The sequence below is a fragment of the Hydra vulgaris genome, chromosome 09 (genome assembly GCF_038396675.1).
Source record: "Hydra vulgaris chromosome 09, alternate assembly HydraT2T_AEP".
NCBI classification, from domain to species: Eukaryota; Metazoa; Cnidaria; class Hydrozoa; order Anthoathecata; family Hydridae; genus Hydra; species Hydra vulgaris.
The window spans coordinates 32,608,720-32,625,655 of NC_088928.1; the positions used below are offsets into that span (position 1 = coordinate 32,608,720).

Sequence of the window (16,936 nt, forward strand, 5' to 3'; positions counted from 1 at the left end):
TTAATAAACTTATTAAATTTGTTTATGTTGAATCAATGATTGTCAAAAATTATAACATTTTATGATTACTGTGATGTAACAAGAAATGAAAAATAATCGTTAATTTACTCTTTATCTCTCAAAATTTTCAAAACTTTCTAAACTTTGGAGCACTTAAGCTACCCCCTGTACTCCTAAATATAAATATATTTTGCAGAAATTTATATGGGAGTGTTTTCTACTTGAAAGGAACAACTTAAAAGGGTAGGACCATCAAAATTTAAAAAAAAATTTTTCCCTAAAATAAGGTCCACCCTAATATATATATATATATATATATATATATATATATATATATATATATATATATATATATATATATATATATATATATATATATATATATATATATATATATATATATATATCTGTGTGTGTGTATATATGTATATATATATATATATATGTATATATATATATATTATTTATATATATATATATATATATATATATATATATATATATATATATATATATATATATATATATACATATACATATATATGTATATATATATATACAGTTGTGGCCAAAAGTCTGTTGTATTCTTGTTTTTTCAAGAAACTCAAAGTTTAAATGTACACAGTGTCTCTAACACATCTTACAGTTTATCAAAATATTGTTTAAAGTTACATAACAGTAATATAGTTCAGTTTTACATACCACTAATATCTGCTACACTGTCCCTTATTCTTAATTATTTCAGCAATTCTTGCAGGCAAAGAATTTACAAGATTTTTACAAACATCAACAAAACACCACACACGTGTAATGATGGCACAAAGATTATCTAAATTTGATAGTTTCTCTTTATCAATCTTTAGTTTCATTAAATACCACAGGTTTTCAATGGGGTTGAGGTTTGAACTCTGCCCTAGCCAAGGACTTAGAACCTCAACCCCGTCATCCCAAAGCTAGTTTTCACTGAAGCTGCTAGATGGTAGGGAGCAACGTCATGCGTTAATAGCTTGCAGTTGTGAATCTGCATGTGTCAAAAGTTTTTCATCCAGTATGTCAGTATATTTCTGTGCATTCATAGTGGTATTTTGTGGGAGAAAGTAGAGGGAGTCTCGTCAAGACGCTGAGAAGCAGCCCCATACCATCAAATATGCTGCATGTTTAACAGTTTGTATGCAAAAATATGAATCAAGTCTTTTATTGGCGGCACAGCAAACATATCTTAGTGCTACAGAAAACAATTTTATGTTACTTTCGTCACTAAATATTACTTCTTTTCACATTTCACTAGTGTAATGTTTGAATTACGAACGTTCTTCTTCAATAATGTCAGTACACTTTTAGATTAAAAGTGTCACTTAATCATTGTTGAACAGTTCTTATACTAACTCTGTGTGGTAGTTGACTTGATACACCAGAGGAAGATATTGTTGAATTCTTCAACATGTGTCTTATTGCTCTTATCGCTATTAACAAGTGTTTTATCGCTCGATTAGGAGTTGTAACCTCATCATCACCTGTCTCTCGCCAACATTTTATTGTCAATGCCACAACTTGCTGGGAAGCATTTAGATATTGTGCCACAGCTGCGTGCGTTAAACCCAAGTTAACTAATGCAACAATCTGACCACGTTTTTTTAGGTGAAAATTCCATTTTTGGTCTAAAGTTATTGGTCTAAAGTAAACAAAGAATACAACATAAAGAAAAAAGAAATAAAGCTATTTCAGTTTTTTAAATAAAAGATTTTCTCATTTAGTTCAAGCAATAAAATTGACAGCTTTTTGGTTCATTTCTAGACTTTCAACAAGCTTAAAACAGCAAAATGACGCAAGATGTAATTATATTTGAACATACAACAGATTTTTTGTCACAACTGTATATATATATATATATATATATATATATATATATATATATATATATATATATATATATATATATATATATATATATATATATATATATATATATATATATATATATATATATATATTAGGGTGGAGCTTTTTAGTGAGAAAATTTTTTTTTTTTAATTTTGATGATGATAAGAAGCATATTCAAGCATTGATACTAAGGAGTGTGTTTAAGCATAGACATATTCTTATGAATGTATTTTATGTATGTTACCAATACCAATTTTACGGCCTTATTTGTAGTCCTAATTGATAGGATATCTAATTTTGTGTTAATGGTGGTAGCATCATTAATTTGGATTTTTAAGACTGATTGGATTATTCGATTTTGTGTTAGACATTAGTTTTACTAATTTATCTAGAGTTTTGTTGGTAAAAAGTTTTTTAGTTTTATGGTTTATAATTAGGAAAACATATTTTCCTGTTACTATATTATGATATAACTATGCAGTATAGCTTTTGTATGTATAAATTGTTTTTATGATATCTTACTATAATTATGTAATATGATTTTGTTTTTCTATTAATTATGCGATAAAGTCATATTTATGCAATTCATTTTTTCTATTCTTACACAGAGAATAATTCAATTTTTACACAAAAATAAATTTGATAAAAAATAAATTTAAAAATAGCAAAACATTTTGATCAAAGTAAATGCAAAAAGAAAAGTGTAAGCCAGCAAATAGCCAATTTTTTAATAAGTACATTTTTTTAAAAGTAATATAAATAAAGCTATAGTGTAGGAAATCATTAATATTTCCGTTTAGAAATTTATTTTTGTGATAAAACCTTTACTTTGATACAATTGTTAGCATGGTTTAGAGCATATAGAATAAACCTCTTAATTTTTCTGCTGATCTAATGAAATGAAGTTAAATTAATTATATAAACTTAAAATGTTAAAACAAAAAAGACACCATTATATTTAAAGTTCTTCATTTGAGTTATACTAATATAATGATAAAAGCATGTACTTGTATTTTTGAATTTTTTTCAATTAATTTTTAACAATTCACTTTGACTAAAATTATTCAAAGTTCACAAAAAGTTGCAATCTGTATAATTAAAAAAAAAAGAAATTAATTTTAATTCAATTTTAATTTTTTCTTTTTACTAAAGTTTAATTTTTGTTTTATTTTTTTTTTCTTCATTTTTATTTTATTTTTTTATTTTTATTAATTTCGATAAAAAAGTGAAATTAGTTGGCACAACAAATTTTATAACTTTATTATCAAAAATTGCTTATTCTTCAATAAGTTATTTTAAGTCATCAATTTGTTTCAATCAACTGTCATTTAATTTCCCAATACCTTATTTTGAAATACAAGCTTCATGTTTTTTCAATTCTCTAATTTTTAAATACAAAACTTATGTTTTCAATTTCCATCTCAAAATCCAAAAGATTTTAAATTCAAAATTTTAGATGGTATTGTTAAAATATGCTGTTAGTTTGACATAATTATAAAATAGCTTTATTAAATGGTATTTATAACGACATTAACAAGGGCTTTCCTAGGACTTTACACTATAGTCTCTTTGTAGAGTTAATCGTTTTTCTTTGTTCTTTATGTTGAACCAAGTTTAGTTTGTGCAATTAAAGTATTCTGTATAAGTTTGTAATGTAAAACTTTTAAAACAACACATTTAAACACTTGAAATCCTTTAAAAAAATTTTCAAGAGTTTTCAGAGTTAGGGTTTTTAAAAGGTTTTTTTTTTCTACAGCTTTTTTAAGGAGAAAAAGTTTCTTTTGCTTCGAGAGATAAGAGAAGAAAAAAATCCTTGTTAGTATCGCTGTCATGATTTAAGAATATTTGCTAATGAACTATTGAAAAAATGATAATTTATAATAACAGTTTAACTAGGTTAATTGCATGGTTTAAACCCTGCAATTAACTTAGCTTACTAATTTAATTCATTTGGGGTTGACAATCTTTAATGGAGGTTAATTAATAATGAAGTTTAAAAAAAACATTTGATTAAGGTTAAAAAATTTTACTTAAATTTGAAAGAAAAAATAATATATATAATTAATACATATTATGAATTTAAAATATAAAAAAAGATTATGGTGCAAAAAATTTTTTATGATTATGGTGTAAAAAAGTTGAGATTTTGTATAAATTTATTATATTTTAATGGAATTCCATTTTTATTCTTAAAATTATTAATAAATAAAATTAATGATTACAAAAACATTAAAAAAAAAAGTAAAAGTTGTTGATTTTTCTGAATGGAAGTTTTAATCTAATTTTACCTTCGAATTTAAATTCATTTTTCACAACATTTTTACAATTACAATTTTAACTGAATTTACATTAATTTAAAAAAAAGCAACAAAAAACAAAGCATTTGTGCACATCATTTGAGTTCTTACAGTGGTGCCTTGGTACCAGTGTCCTGATCAGAGACCCTGATGCAACAATCTTATATTCATATGCTTACACTTCATTGTAGCATTAATAAAATGCTCTAAGTGAATTGATATTTTTTTTGTTTGTTTTATAGGAATGAAGTGTTTTATGAGCGTCACATTGGGGTAAATGAGACAAATACTATGGCCAAAATTGAGTGCATTCAAGAAAACTTGGAGGGATGGGAAGGCAAACCATTATGTCAAGTAGTATCAGTTCTTCTAAAGGAGGGATTTTTAACTAGGATTGGTAAAAAGGCATCTGAGCGAAAAATATTTCTTTTTGATAACCTGATGTTATGTGCCAAAGTGGTGAGCTTTCTACTTTTTTCTTTTCTTTATGGTTACTAAAAATAAAAACGAAAAAAAAATGAAAGTATCTTTTAAGTAAATTTATTTATTTTATTTAGCTAGTAAAACTACTAAATGAACCTTTTTTTTATTTATAAAAAAAACCCTTTATTTTTTTATTTATAAAAACCCCTTTTTTTTATTTATAAAAAAAAGGTTCTTTGAGTACATATTTTATATTTTTTGTCAGAACAAACACAATATCGCAGGTTTTAATCAAACTGAATTTCGATTAAAAGAACATATATATCTTAGGAAAGTTGAAGTCAAGGATATTACTTATGATGGTAAGTAAAGACAGAATTTTTTTTTTAATTTCGAAATTATATTATTTATCATGTTGGTATTGAGTGCATCTAATACAAATTTCAAGTTTTTTTGTTTTGAGCTTTTAAAAATCAAATATTGTAAAATATTAAATTTAATTATATTCAACAAACTTTCACTATTAATGTATTACCTAAAAAAAATATATGTAGATGATATTCACGGAGTTATGTTTATGATTGTCACGGAGCACAAGTTACTTTTTGATTCTTTAAAATTTTAATAAAAAACCATTCACTTATACACACATGAATTAATGTAAAAAAAAATATTATTTTAGTTTGTGGATGGTGAAAATGTATTATTAAATGTATTATACGCATGTGAATACCAAATTCAATGACATGTAAGGTGATGTAGACCTTATAGAGTTTATTTTATTAGTAAAAAATGTGAAAGTACAATAAAAATTAACCTGCAGATATGATAACTTATTCTGATAAATGCACAAATATGTTTTTTTACATTATCCTTAGTTTTTATGGAAAAAAATTCTATTGAAAAAAATTGCAAATAAAAGCATCTGAGAAAGCAAGCTGAGAAAATAATTTATATTAAAAACATATAAATATATATTTAAATAATACAAATTTTATAAATTTGTATAAAGCTTCAGACCATCCTACAATCAAGGAGGCTGTCATTTTTTTTTTTTGAATTTTTTATTTTGATTGCTTCTCAACCCCAAATCTCAAAATATTGACCTTGTTAAACAAGAAACAGGTTGAGCGCAGTACTCCCAGAGATGCAGTGTGGGCTTGAACCTCAAGTCTCTTAATTTTGAACCAAGTGTCCTACCACTTGTCTACTTATGAAATAATTACATAGCAAAATGATTATAACCTTGAAAATAAAAAACACTGATTGAATTTCTCAATGAAAATTTTATTTTGTGAACATTACATCTTATTTTTTCTGAAGAGAATAAGCAAGATAAAATGATATGAAGAGAAGATACATATGAAATACATATAAAGAGTAGATAAAGAATCTGCAAAATTTGAACATTTGAACATTTTACTGAGGTTGTATATATGTTCAGATGCTTTTTTATAAAAGTTCTTTTTAGTTTGCAGTTACAAAAAGCTTAAATAAAAAATTGGCATGTTTAAGATTTTTAGTTAGAAAAAGCAGTACGAGCAAAAACCTCTAATTCAACCAAAATATAAAAAGTTGTGTTTATATATTCTAGATTGCTTATAGAAAATTTTTATATAAAGTATATGCAAGGAAAATCTGGATGCAAAAGTAAGGTCAATGATAATAAGTAAACAAAAAATCATTTTTGAAGAAAGCCTTTTCAAAGTTTTCTTCTCATGTTAAATTTGTATTCAAATTTTCACCTGCATGCATTGTTAAAAATATTTTTCTTAATCATTTCTTGTAATTAGGTGAAAATTATCTTTCTAAAAGTAAAAAGCTCTTCTTGAAAAAAAGTTCCAGAGGTTTAGCCTGTTTAAAAAGCTGTGAAAAATCAATATCAAGATTCCGCAACAAAAAAGGTATTCCCTTTTTACTTTACTGAGTTCATTACTTCCCTGAGTTCATGTACTCAGTCTTGATTTGCAAAACAGTTTTTTTTTATCTTTTTCAAAAGAACAATTCTCTTAAGAACAAACGGCTGTTTTTTATTGCAAAAAAAAAAAAAAAATGAAAACAGGTGCTGTCTGATGCTAAACTCTATTATTCTCAGTTCACTAAACCTCGTATCTTATCTCAGAAGTTAGGCTCTAGAGACTTTTTGAAAATCTTCAACAGCGCCATTAACAAGGGTAGGTATAGCATTCCATCTCTCATTCATAAGACTGATTTCATTACCTCTCCCAATAATAAGGCAGAACTATTTGCAAAAAACTTTTATTCTAATTTGACTCTTGAATCTTATCGCCATTCCAATTAAACAGGTTAACCGATTGTTAAACATTCAAATCACTCCAGCTTCCGTTGCTAAAGTCATATCTCAATTAAACTCTTCTACCCCTTGTGGTCCAGACAACATTCCTGTTATAGTCTTACAAAAAAGTTCTCCAGAACTCTCTTCAATTCTCTCTAAACTATTTAATAAGTGCTTGACTGAATTTTGTTTTCCTGCCTGCTGGCATATGTTGTTCTAGTTTTCATAAACTCAGAAGAATATTTTGATCCCTCCAATTATTGTCTGATCAGTCTTCTTTCTATTATTAGCAAGGTCTTTGAGTCTTTGATCAACAAATTTCTCACATCCCATCATGAGTCAAATAACTTATTGTCAGATATCAATACAGTTTTAGATCTTCTTGCTCTATGGCTAACTAGCTAACAGTTCTGACTAAAAGGTTGACATATCTAAACAAGCTTATAGAAAAGACCAGCGTACATATCTTTGCTTTCAGCAAAGATATGCACGCTGTTTTATATGGTGTATCTGGAGTATCTATAAGTTTTTGAGATTGCCAAATTGTTTCTTTCTAACCGCTTTATTAAATTCATCCTTGAAGGCCAACACTCTTCTTCATTTCCAATAACTTTTAGGGTACCTTAAGTTTCTATCCTTGGTCATGTTTTGTTTCTTATCTTGTTTGTTAAAGGTTCTTTATGTCTTCTTGGGTTATCCTTTATTACTGACCTTTTATGGAAACTATATATACAATCAATTGCTAAATTAGCACCTGCTAAGGTTGCTTCTCTTTATCTTTTCTACAAATATTGTGGAGTTATCATCTCTAGTTCCATCAACTAAAACTCATTCTCGCTTGACTCATCATTCAGCAAAGTCTCATTCGTTTACTGTATCTGTCCCTGCATGCTCTAAACCCTTTAGAACTCTCTCCCATCTTCATGCTTTCCTGACTCATACAACCTACAACTTTTCAAGTCTTCTGTCAACATTTTCCTTGCTCTATAACTTTTTTTTTTCTTCTTCTAGTAAGTCCCAACTTAATAGAGGTTGCTTGCAGCCTTGTTGGGAGTGAATCAAAATAAAAATAAAAGATTGAAAAAAAAAAAGTTTATATGTTGCTATGTCAGTTTGTAATTGTTAACATGTTTTAAGTAGCATTCTTTTTGTGATTTTAACAACAATATTGCTTTCGATTTGAGGTTTTTCATTAACTGTCACCAGATACATAACATTTTCTGTCTGACTTCTTTACTTGTAGTAGTTATTAATAATTTTCTGTGAAAATTATTGGGATGTCTTAGTTATCAATCTATATATATATATATATATATATATATATATATATATATATATATATATATATATATATATATATATATATATATATATATATATATATATATATATATATATATATATAAATTATTTTATCACAACAGAAATGTCACACAGAATCATCATTGTTACAAACACCAGATATAAGAATGTTTTCAGAGTGGGCATAGTAGCTGTTTTTCTGCAACACAGGTTCCAATATTTTCCAATCTTCTGCTCCAAGCTCATGACACTGCTTCAGCAAGTAAAAAAATTCTTTGGGACATCAGCACAAGAAAGGATGACCCTGGATGTTGAATCATGAATGAGCGTAAACATTTTTGATAAAATGTACAATTTTGTAGAGTGATGGGAAACAGACCTTTTTTGACATATCTCAAAATTCTGTTTACTTTTGTCAGTCATCTAGCATGGCCTAAATTTTCTGGCATTGCATTATGTAAAGACATAATTTTGTCATTATTTGTATAACCTTACTGCACTGCTAAACATGCTTTAAGAGGTTATATCTGATCTGTACTTAGATTGTTCTTAACCTCATCATTTACCTGGACCACTTTTCTTAGCATAGCTTTAAACTTTGCAATTGGTAAATCCTTGGGATCCAAGTCTAGTGCACCTATAATTGCACCATTAGAATAACTAAGACCGCAAGGGCAATTTTCATCAATAGTAGAAATGTATTTCTGAAATTGCAGTTCATTAGTATGCAACAGGCTAACAAGTAATTGCAGTGGTCTTGCAATTCCTTCCTCTAATTTTTGAATCAAACCATTTCTTTTGCCTGTATTGTTTACTGTGCTGTCACAAACAATTGCTTACAGAGAAATTGCTGAATTTGTATTTACAATTATTGATAATATCTCATTTGCAACGTCAGCTTTGCTTTACTTGTTTCTGAAACTACATAATCAGTGAAGTTGTTGTTTAGAAATAATACAATAATGCTCTTCCTTTATGCTTATATGTACACCAGACTTCTCAAAAAAAGTTATGCTTTGTTTCTCATTAAATTCAATACAGGTTAATTCTTGCGTCTCGACAGCATGCTTGTTTAGTTAAAATATTTTGCAGGATCTATTGCAGTTTGTGCTGACAACAGCTTTATATCTTTTAGCATTGTATTTATTTCAAGACAACACTGTTACTAATCTTGTATCTGTTTAAAGCTTTGCACAATTCTGGATGTTGCTTGTTGTTTCTAACAACACCATCATTAGATTTACCACTGAAAATTTCACCGTAAAGAACTTCATCACTTGTATTTAGTTTAGTTCTACCCCATCATACATATATATATATATATATATATATATATATATATATATATATATATATATATATATATATATATATATATATATATATATATATATATATATATATATATATATATATATATATATATATATATATATATATATATATATATATAGAACACACATATATATATGTGTGTGTGTTCTATATATATATATATATATATATATATATACATATATATATATATATATATATATATATATATATATATATATATATATATATATATATATATATATATATATATATATATATATATATATATATATATATATATATATATATATATATATAGAACACACAAAGAATACAATAAAACAAATTTACCTACTGAAACTTTAACATTTTGAACCCAGAGATAAAAACTAAACAATTAGGGTAAGTATGTGCTGTATATAGAATTCTTCTATTTCATCCCATATAGATAAATGAAATAAAAGTAATTTTTATAAACTCTTTCAGTGATTAAAAAAACTATTATTTTTATTGTCAAAATAAAGACTCAGGATATGTCTATTTGTATTATTTTATTCTGCTAACATATTTTTAACACGTTTATTATTCTTTAAGGCATCTTACACTGCTCTATGCAATACTTTGGTGCTCTGTGCCATTACTTTAAAAAGCACTGTATAATGAATGTCTGATAGTAAAATATATATATGTAAAAAGGTTTGCAACCATCATCTATCATGAATCTGGTACTAACTCTGGGTATATTCCATCAGGATAATTGCCACAAACCTCCACATTGACTATGAGGCACAATGTTGTGTTCAGTAAAACACGGTTCCAATTATATATGGGTAGTTAATTTTTATGTAATGGTGAGTACTACGATTGGTGTAATACCAAACATAGTTTTTCATGGCCTTGGGGAGGTGAATTTAAATTTAAAAAAAAAAAACTTGTTTATAATAGATATTGTTTAATAATAAATATACAATCAGGTTTAATAACTTGTGCTTAGCTTTAATCAAGTTTCTCAAAATAAATTGAAAATATAAAACATTTTAATATTTTAAACAATTTTATTAATTTTTTTGTGATAATATAATAGTGTAGTTTTGTTCATTTTATTGAGAATCGGTCAATAATTTCTAAAATCGGTAACTTAAAATATTGTTTTTATTGTTGACTTATGTTGGATGATGGCTCAATATATGATATACTCCCAATTTTCTATACATCTATATCATCTATACTTATGCATGTTTATTTTTTAATACTTTTAAAATATGTTAATCATATAGTTAGTTAAAAGTTAAAAACGTTTTAGAAGCTTCTGGACTTGGGAGTCCTGGAGTTATAAAATTGTTTAGGAAATTCATCATTTTTAAAGAGTTTCTCAGTTCTAGAAAGTTGGAGATCACTGCAATATATTATAAGATGTTTTTTATAAGTGCTCTACCTTTATTATATTATATATATTTATTATATTATATTAATATTTCATGTAATATTTTATTGCAGTAGCAATAAAATATTTTTTATTATTCTTTATGAGATTTATTTTTACTGAAATAGCTAAATTTCCAATTACATAAAGGAGTAAATTGACCTTTTCCCCAACCATGTGATCTTTATTTCATGTCTGGGGTAAAAAGTTATTTTGTGATTTTTGTGATTTTTTGCACACTCTTTATATAGTTTTCCTCCCCTAAATAAGTGTAATATAAAAAAGAAGAGAAGAAAAAAAAAGGAAACAAATAAATAGTATAACTAACAAATAAACAGTATATAAATTATCATAATCATTATATAATTATGTATAACAGAGAAAAACTTATTTAATGATTAATTTTGTTTACTATTTGTATATATTTACATGTTTTTTTAGATAAGCAGTTTTCATTTGAAATATTGCAACCAGGTGAACCAGCAGCTGTTTTTTCTTGCAAAGATGAAAAGTCAAAATATGAATGGTTATCACTTCTTATGGCATTAAATCACAGAAGGTAATTTAAAACTTGTGCTAAATATTCACTTCCTAATAACAGTTATTCTCTGAATGTATCTAAAATATTATTCAATTTATTTAAAATATTGATTATGAGGTAGAGATTTAGTTAAGTATTCCACTTAGTTCAAAAAATATTGTAAATTTCATTTTGCAATTTATATTTATATATGTATATACATACATACATACATACATACATACATACATACATACATACATACATACATACATACATACATACATACATGCATACAGGGTAAGTTTTTTTTCTATAGACATTTTTTTTTTTTAAATCACAAAACCTCTTATTTTGTGAGATTTGATAAAATATATATGTAGATAAAATTTTGTTGCAAACTGATAATGAAAGTCATTCCCAAAACCCTATTTTGGAACCCTTAATCGACCAAAATTTATCTTAAAAAATTAATCTTGAAATTCTGTTTGTTTAATGCAAAATGCTGCTATAAATTACATTTATAGTTTAACATTACATCTAAAATAAATAATATATAGAGTGTTGTAATATAACAACATAGATAGTTCATAGAGGAGGAAAATTGCGGGCAAATTTAGATTTACTAAAATCTTTTCTAAATGCATATTTTGATTACATTGTTGAAAAGAACTTGCAATAATTTGTTGCAAACTTTTTTGATTAAACAAGAAATTAATTTTTAACTAGCTGTCATGACCCGTATGATATGGGTTGTGGTAAGTCTGTTCCAAACCTGACTATTTCTAAACTTGTTCTTAATTTAGTCTCTATACTTTAATTTATTATAGTAAACAGCAAAAATTTAATCGATTTAAAGTTCTTGTCTTTTGGTTAACAATCACTTTACTACACTTTAGAACTGTACTTATTTATTTCAATATTTTTTACATAATAAAAATATCTTTAACATATAAGATAGTTGCATAACATTTCTTTAAGTGTTTTTGGAAACTTAGGCTATGATAATAATATTTTAACCCTCTCATTAAGATTTATTTAAAATGCAAATTTGGACATGAAAAAATGGGCTGAAAAGACCTAGTTATTTCAAATAAATTAACTTTATCTGTTTGATATTTTTTATAAAAGCCTTTCTGTAAAAAAATTCTTAACAAATTGATTCAATTGAGCTGTTTTGACTGCCAAATTAGGCAAATAGATTATTAAATCTGTTGTTTGTGCAATCAATACTTAATACAAATGGAAACCATCTAGATCGTACAAAAGGTGATAAATATAAAATAAATATAAAAAACAAAGCAAAAATGGCCAATATATCTATTCAAAACAATAATTCCAAAGATAAAAAATATATAGAAATTTACTTGAGAAACAAAAAACACATTTTTCTTGAGATAAAATAAAAATATAAACTTTAAAAAAAAAATTACAAAAAATATTTATAAAAAATTTTTTTAATTGAAACATTGTTTCATTTTTCTATATAACAGCTTTTAGTAAATGGTATATAGATTATCAAACTTCACTTTAGCTTTTTGAATACAATCAATATTCAGAACATTTCTTAAATTCTGGAAATTATTTAAGAATTTGACCTAAAAATGGAACAAAATTATTAATTGAATACACTTAATTCACATTAATTTGTTATAAACTCTATTTATTTGAAAACTTAAAAATGCGACTAAACAGATGACAAATAAGAAACTTATTTTGTGAGGTTGTTTTTATTTTGTGCAAGTTTCAAGATTTATTGTTGCAAGTTTGGATTAACTACATTTTTTAAAAAATCCAAGGCTAAAAATAAATGATCACAATAAGATAATCCTTTGTTATTATTTGAAAACTGAATCCTTAGCTTTTAGTGAATGATTATATGTAGTCAGTTTCAATAATGAAACTACCCAATAATCATTTTGCACTAAAGATACCAACCTGAAAGTAAACCAAGTCATCCATTAACACAAAACAACACAACATCAAAAAATTAACAAATAACATAACATATTACAGTAAACTCTAAATACTCAAACCTCAATGAGACCAAGAAATTAGCTTGTTAGAGAATGTTAGAGTTATTGGTAATATAATCCACAAATAAAGGCTCCAACAAAATTTTAAAATTAGTTTAAATTATTAAGGGTTATTGAGTTATCCAGAGTTTATTGTACATATTTTAGCTATTAACAGCACACACATAGAAACACTAGCAAAATATAAACCCATATAGCCTTATATAACACATAATAAAAACACATTGCCACATCTTATGACACATATTGGTCAAAAATGGTGGATATGAAGAAAGACGAGTTAATACAACTTTTCCTCAATGGCAAATCACACCACAATACTGACAAATATGGTTTAATATAAACATGGTTTTTAATTCTCAGAGGTAGTTACTCCTTAAAGCAATATTATTTCTTGCTATGCGTTACATTTATATTTACTGAATTCTTGCATAGCCTAATATCTTTCATTTTGACGGCAATTTATCTCAGCTCATCAAGGCTCATCTCTTTCATTTCCACAACAATTTATCTCAGCTAGCCTAAGCTCATCTCTAATAATCTTTTTAACTGAGTAATGTTGTTTATTTAAGGTAGTTAATAATAATTATTAACAAAACATTTTGAGTATTTAATCAAAAAAACAATTAAAAGTAATTTAAAACAATTACAAAAATTTTTACAGATAAAAACTTATAAATAAAGCAAATTGAAAAAATTGTAAGGCCTGTCTGTTCAGCAAATACTGCAAGCATTGAATGGTGAAATGTAATCCTCTGTCAAAAAATCCTTTTCATTACTTTGAAATGTATTTAATGTAAGATTTGCAATAAATGAGTAAATACAAAACTAATAATAGAAAACCTTGATAAACAATCATATATTTGCTTCAAGTGAAGAAACTCAGAAATATTGAAACTTCTTGAACTATTTTAATTTTTTTTATATTTAATATTCTAAACTAGTAGAAAGTAAACCGCAATACGGGTTATGTTCGGTCTGTTACATAATTAATTCATAGTAGCTGTTTTCTACAATTTAAAGTTGCAAAACCTTAACTAGAAAGTTTTAGAAAAACACCTTCAAATTGAAAAAATTAATCCATCTGTAAAATTAACATAAAAATTATGAGGAGGTAAAATAATTTACCAATTATTATTTAACATTATTTGAGTAATTTACAACTGACATAGGTCATATCATTGTAAGGCAGAACCACTTTCCTCGACATTCCTAAGTTCACACAATAGTTTTTAGTTACTGACACAAAATGATAACACTTCATCGTGCTTTAAATTGACGAAAATATCAACTAAATTCTTGTAATATTTTTTATAACATGAACTTTAATTATTAAGATTAATATGAAGTTAATTTACATTATACAGGAGTTATTAATTTTTTGGTTTCCCTTGATTAATTTTTCTTTAAAAAAGAAAATTATTATCTTAAAAACGTTAAATGCACACAACTAAATAAATTTATTAAAAATAACTAAGTTTATTGTAAATAACTAAGCAATTGAGTACAAATACGTTTCAAACAAAAAAAATTTAATTTACAATCAAACATGTGTATAACAAATTTAAAAAAATATGTAAACTTTAATATTTTATATTGAATTAATGCGTAATATTACAAACCTAAAATAAAATTTGTAACAGATAATTAGACATAAAAAAAAATAAAAAAAAAAACAACTGGAAAACAATTTACCTGCTTTCAATTAAAATTATAAATTAAAAAAGATAAAATTAAAAAATGAAAAAAAATAAAAATAAAAAAAATCACCAAAGAAAAAATGGCATCAAAAAAATTATAAATATCTTCACTGATAGAAGACATTTACAACCTTTTGGTTGCTGTTTTTTCTTCCATGTCTCCCAACACCCCAGCATGGATGAGCCCTCCATTTGAAGGAGGGCTCATCTATACCACCATTACAACACCACTTGTTGAAGGACCTCTCTGAGAGAGGCCCTGTGTGTTGGAAGCAATAATTTCTGTAGTGCTCAAATGTTAACGAATCTAAAATTACATAAGCTCTCAAATGTTAATGACTCTAAAGTTACAAATAGAAGAATATAATAAAAATTATAAATATTTGCAATTTTGTTTAATTAAAATATAAAGCATAACCTCACCATTTTCACAGGTAACAGAAGACGATGCTAAAAATATTTAAAAAAAAAAATGAAAGTAAATTAAAAAGGGTTAAACATATGGAAAATTTTATTTTAATAAAAATATGAGTTAAACGCAAACAGTTAAAAAATGTCATATTTATTAAATAATTCTTTCACCTATTGTACATATTTCTATATACAGAATGTATAAAATATAAAATACAGCCCTACCAGTTATGCTTCTACCAGATTTTAAAGACAAAAAAATATACCTCAAAATAATCAATAAAATAATATTTACATGTAAATAAATATATAATTATAATTTTTCTTACTTATTCCCCTCATTTCCTCCATAAAATTGTCTCAAGTAAGAAAAAAGGTAACTGAAGCTAAAACTAACTAAAAACAAACTAAAAATAACTATAAACTAAACCAAAACTATAAAATAAAATAAACTTTAAATCTTAATATCTGTAAATCAGAAGACAAAGGTTGGTTGTCCAGTATTTTGTGAAAATGAGTTATGTATGGAACTTTTTTTGTTTTTTCAGTATCAACACAGAGGTATAAAGACTGTTGTCCTACGACAATGTAAAACAAAGTTTGGACAATATAAAAAGTCTGGTGTCTCCACAATATTAAAAGGAAAAACGTCTGTTGTCCAGAAACAACTTTTTTCTTTTTTTATTTATTTATTTATTTTTTGTCAAAATTATATTTCATGTGCCTTAAAACAAAATGAAATAAAAAACGAAAAAAGTTACATAAATTTAGGACTTCCTACATAAGTTGATGGCAAAACTACAACGCGCTCTGGTCTAACATTATGATCCTTTCCAAGTTTGTTTACATATTCGTGTAAGGCATCATTCTGCTCGCTTCTCAGTTTGTTTTGATTATTTCTGATGAAAGCAAGGCGCTGGCCTTCAATTTTAACATACGCATTAACAGCATATTGCTGAAACAGTTTCTTGCCATAAAAGAGTGAAGAAAAAAATTGTCTTACCGAAAGTTTATGATTGTAATACTGAGATAATGTAACATGATTTCTAACCAATGTAGCACATTCAGGGCTGTGAACCAATTGATTATGCCAACCAGCATTACCCCTCGGAAAAAATAGAGGATAAACCATAGGATCTAAGTTGGCTGACATACTTGATATAGTTTTAAGAGGATGACCTCTTGGGTAAATAACAACTTCCCTGGAAGCAGGTGGTGCACTATCTTCACCAACAAATACAACTTCATTATGTGAAGGGAGATTATAACGACGTCTATCTTTTCCTTCAAGTAAAGACATTTTTACAACTGACACTGAGCAACCTTCTAT

At 25.9% G+C, this 16,936-nt stretch overlaps 1 protein-coding gene across 1 annotated transcript in view; it reads left to right on the forward strand.

Moving 5' to 3' along the window:
- The window catches only part of LOC100196975 (son of sevenless homolog 2), an 86,580-nt gene that overhangs the window by 50,053 nt on the left and 19,591 nt on the right, over positions 1-16,936 (forward strand). The window contains exons 14-16 of the mRNA XM_065805406.1: positions 4,421-4,637; positions 4,867-4,963; positions 11,381-11,498. Of these exons, the coding sequence (XP_065661478.1) occupies positions 4,421-4,637; positions 4,867-4,963; positions 11,381-11,498 (432 nt within the window). The remainder of the gene's footprint in view (positions 1-4,420; positions 4,638-4,866; positions 4,964-11,380; positions 11,499-16,936) is intronic.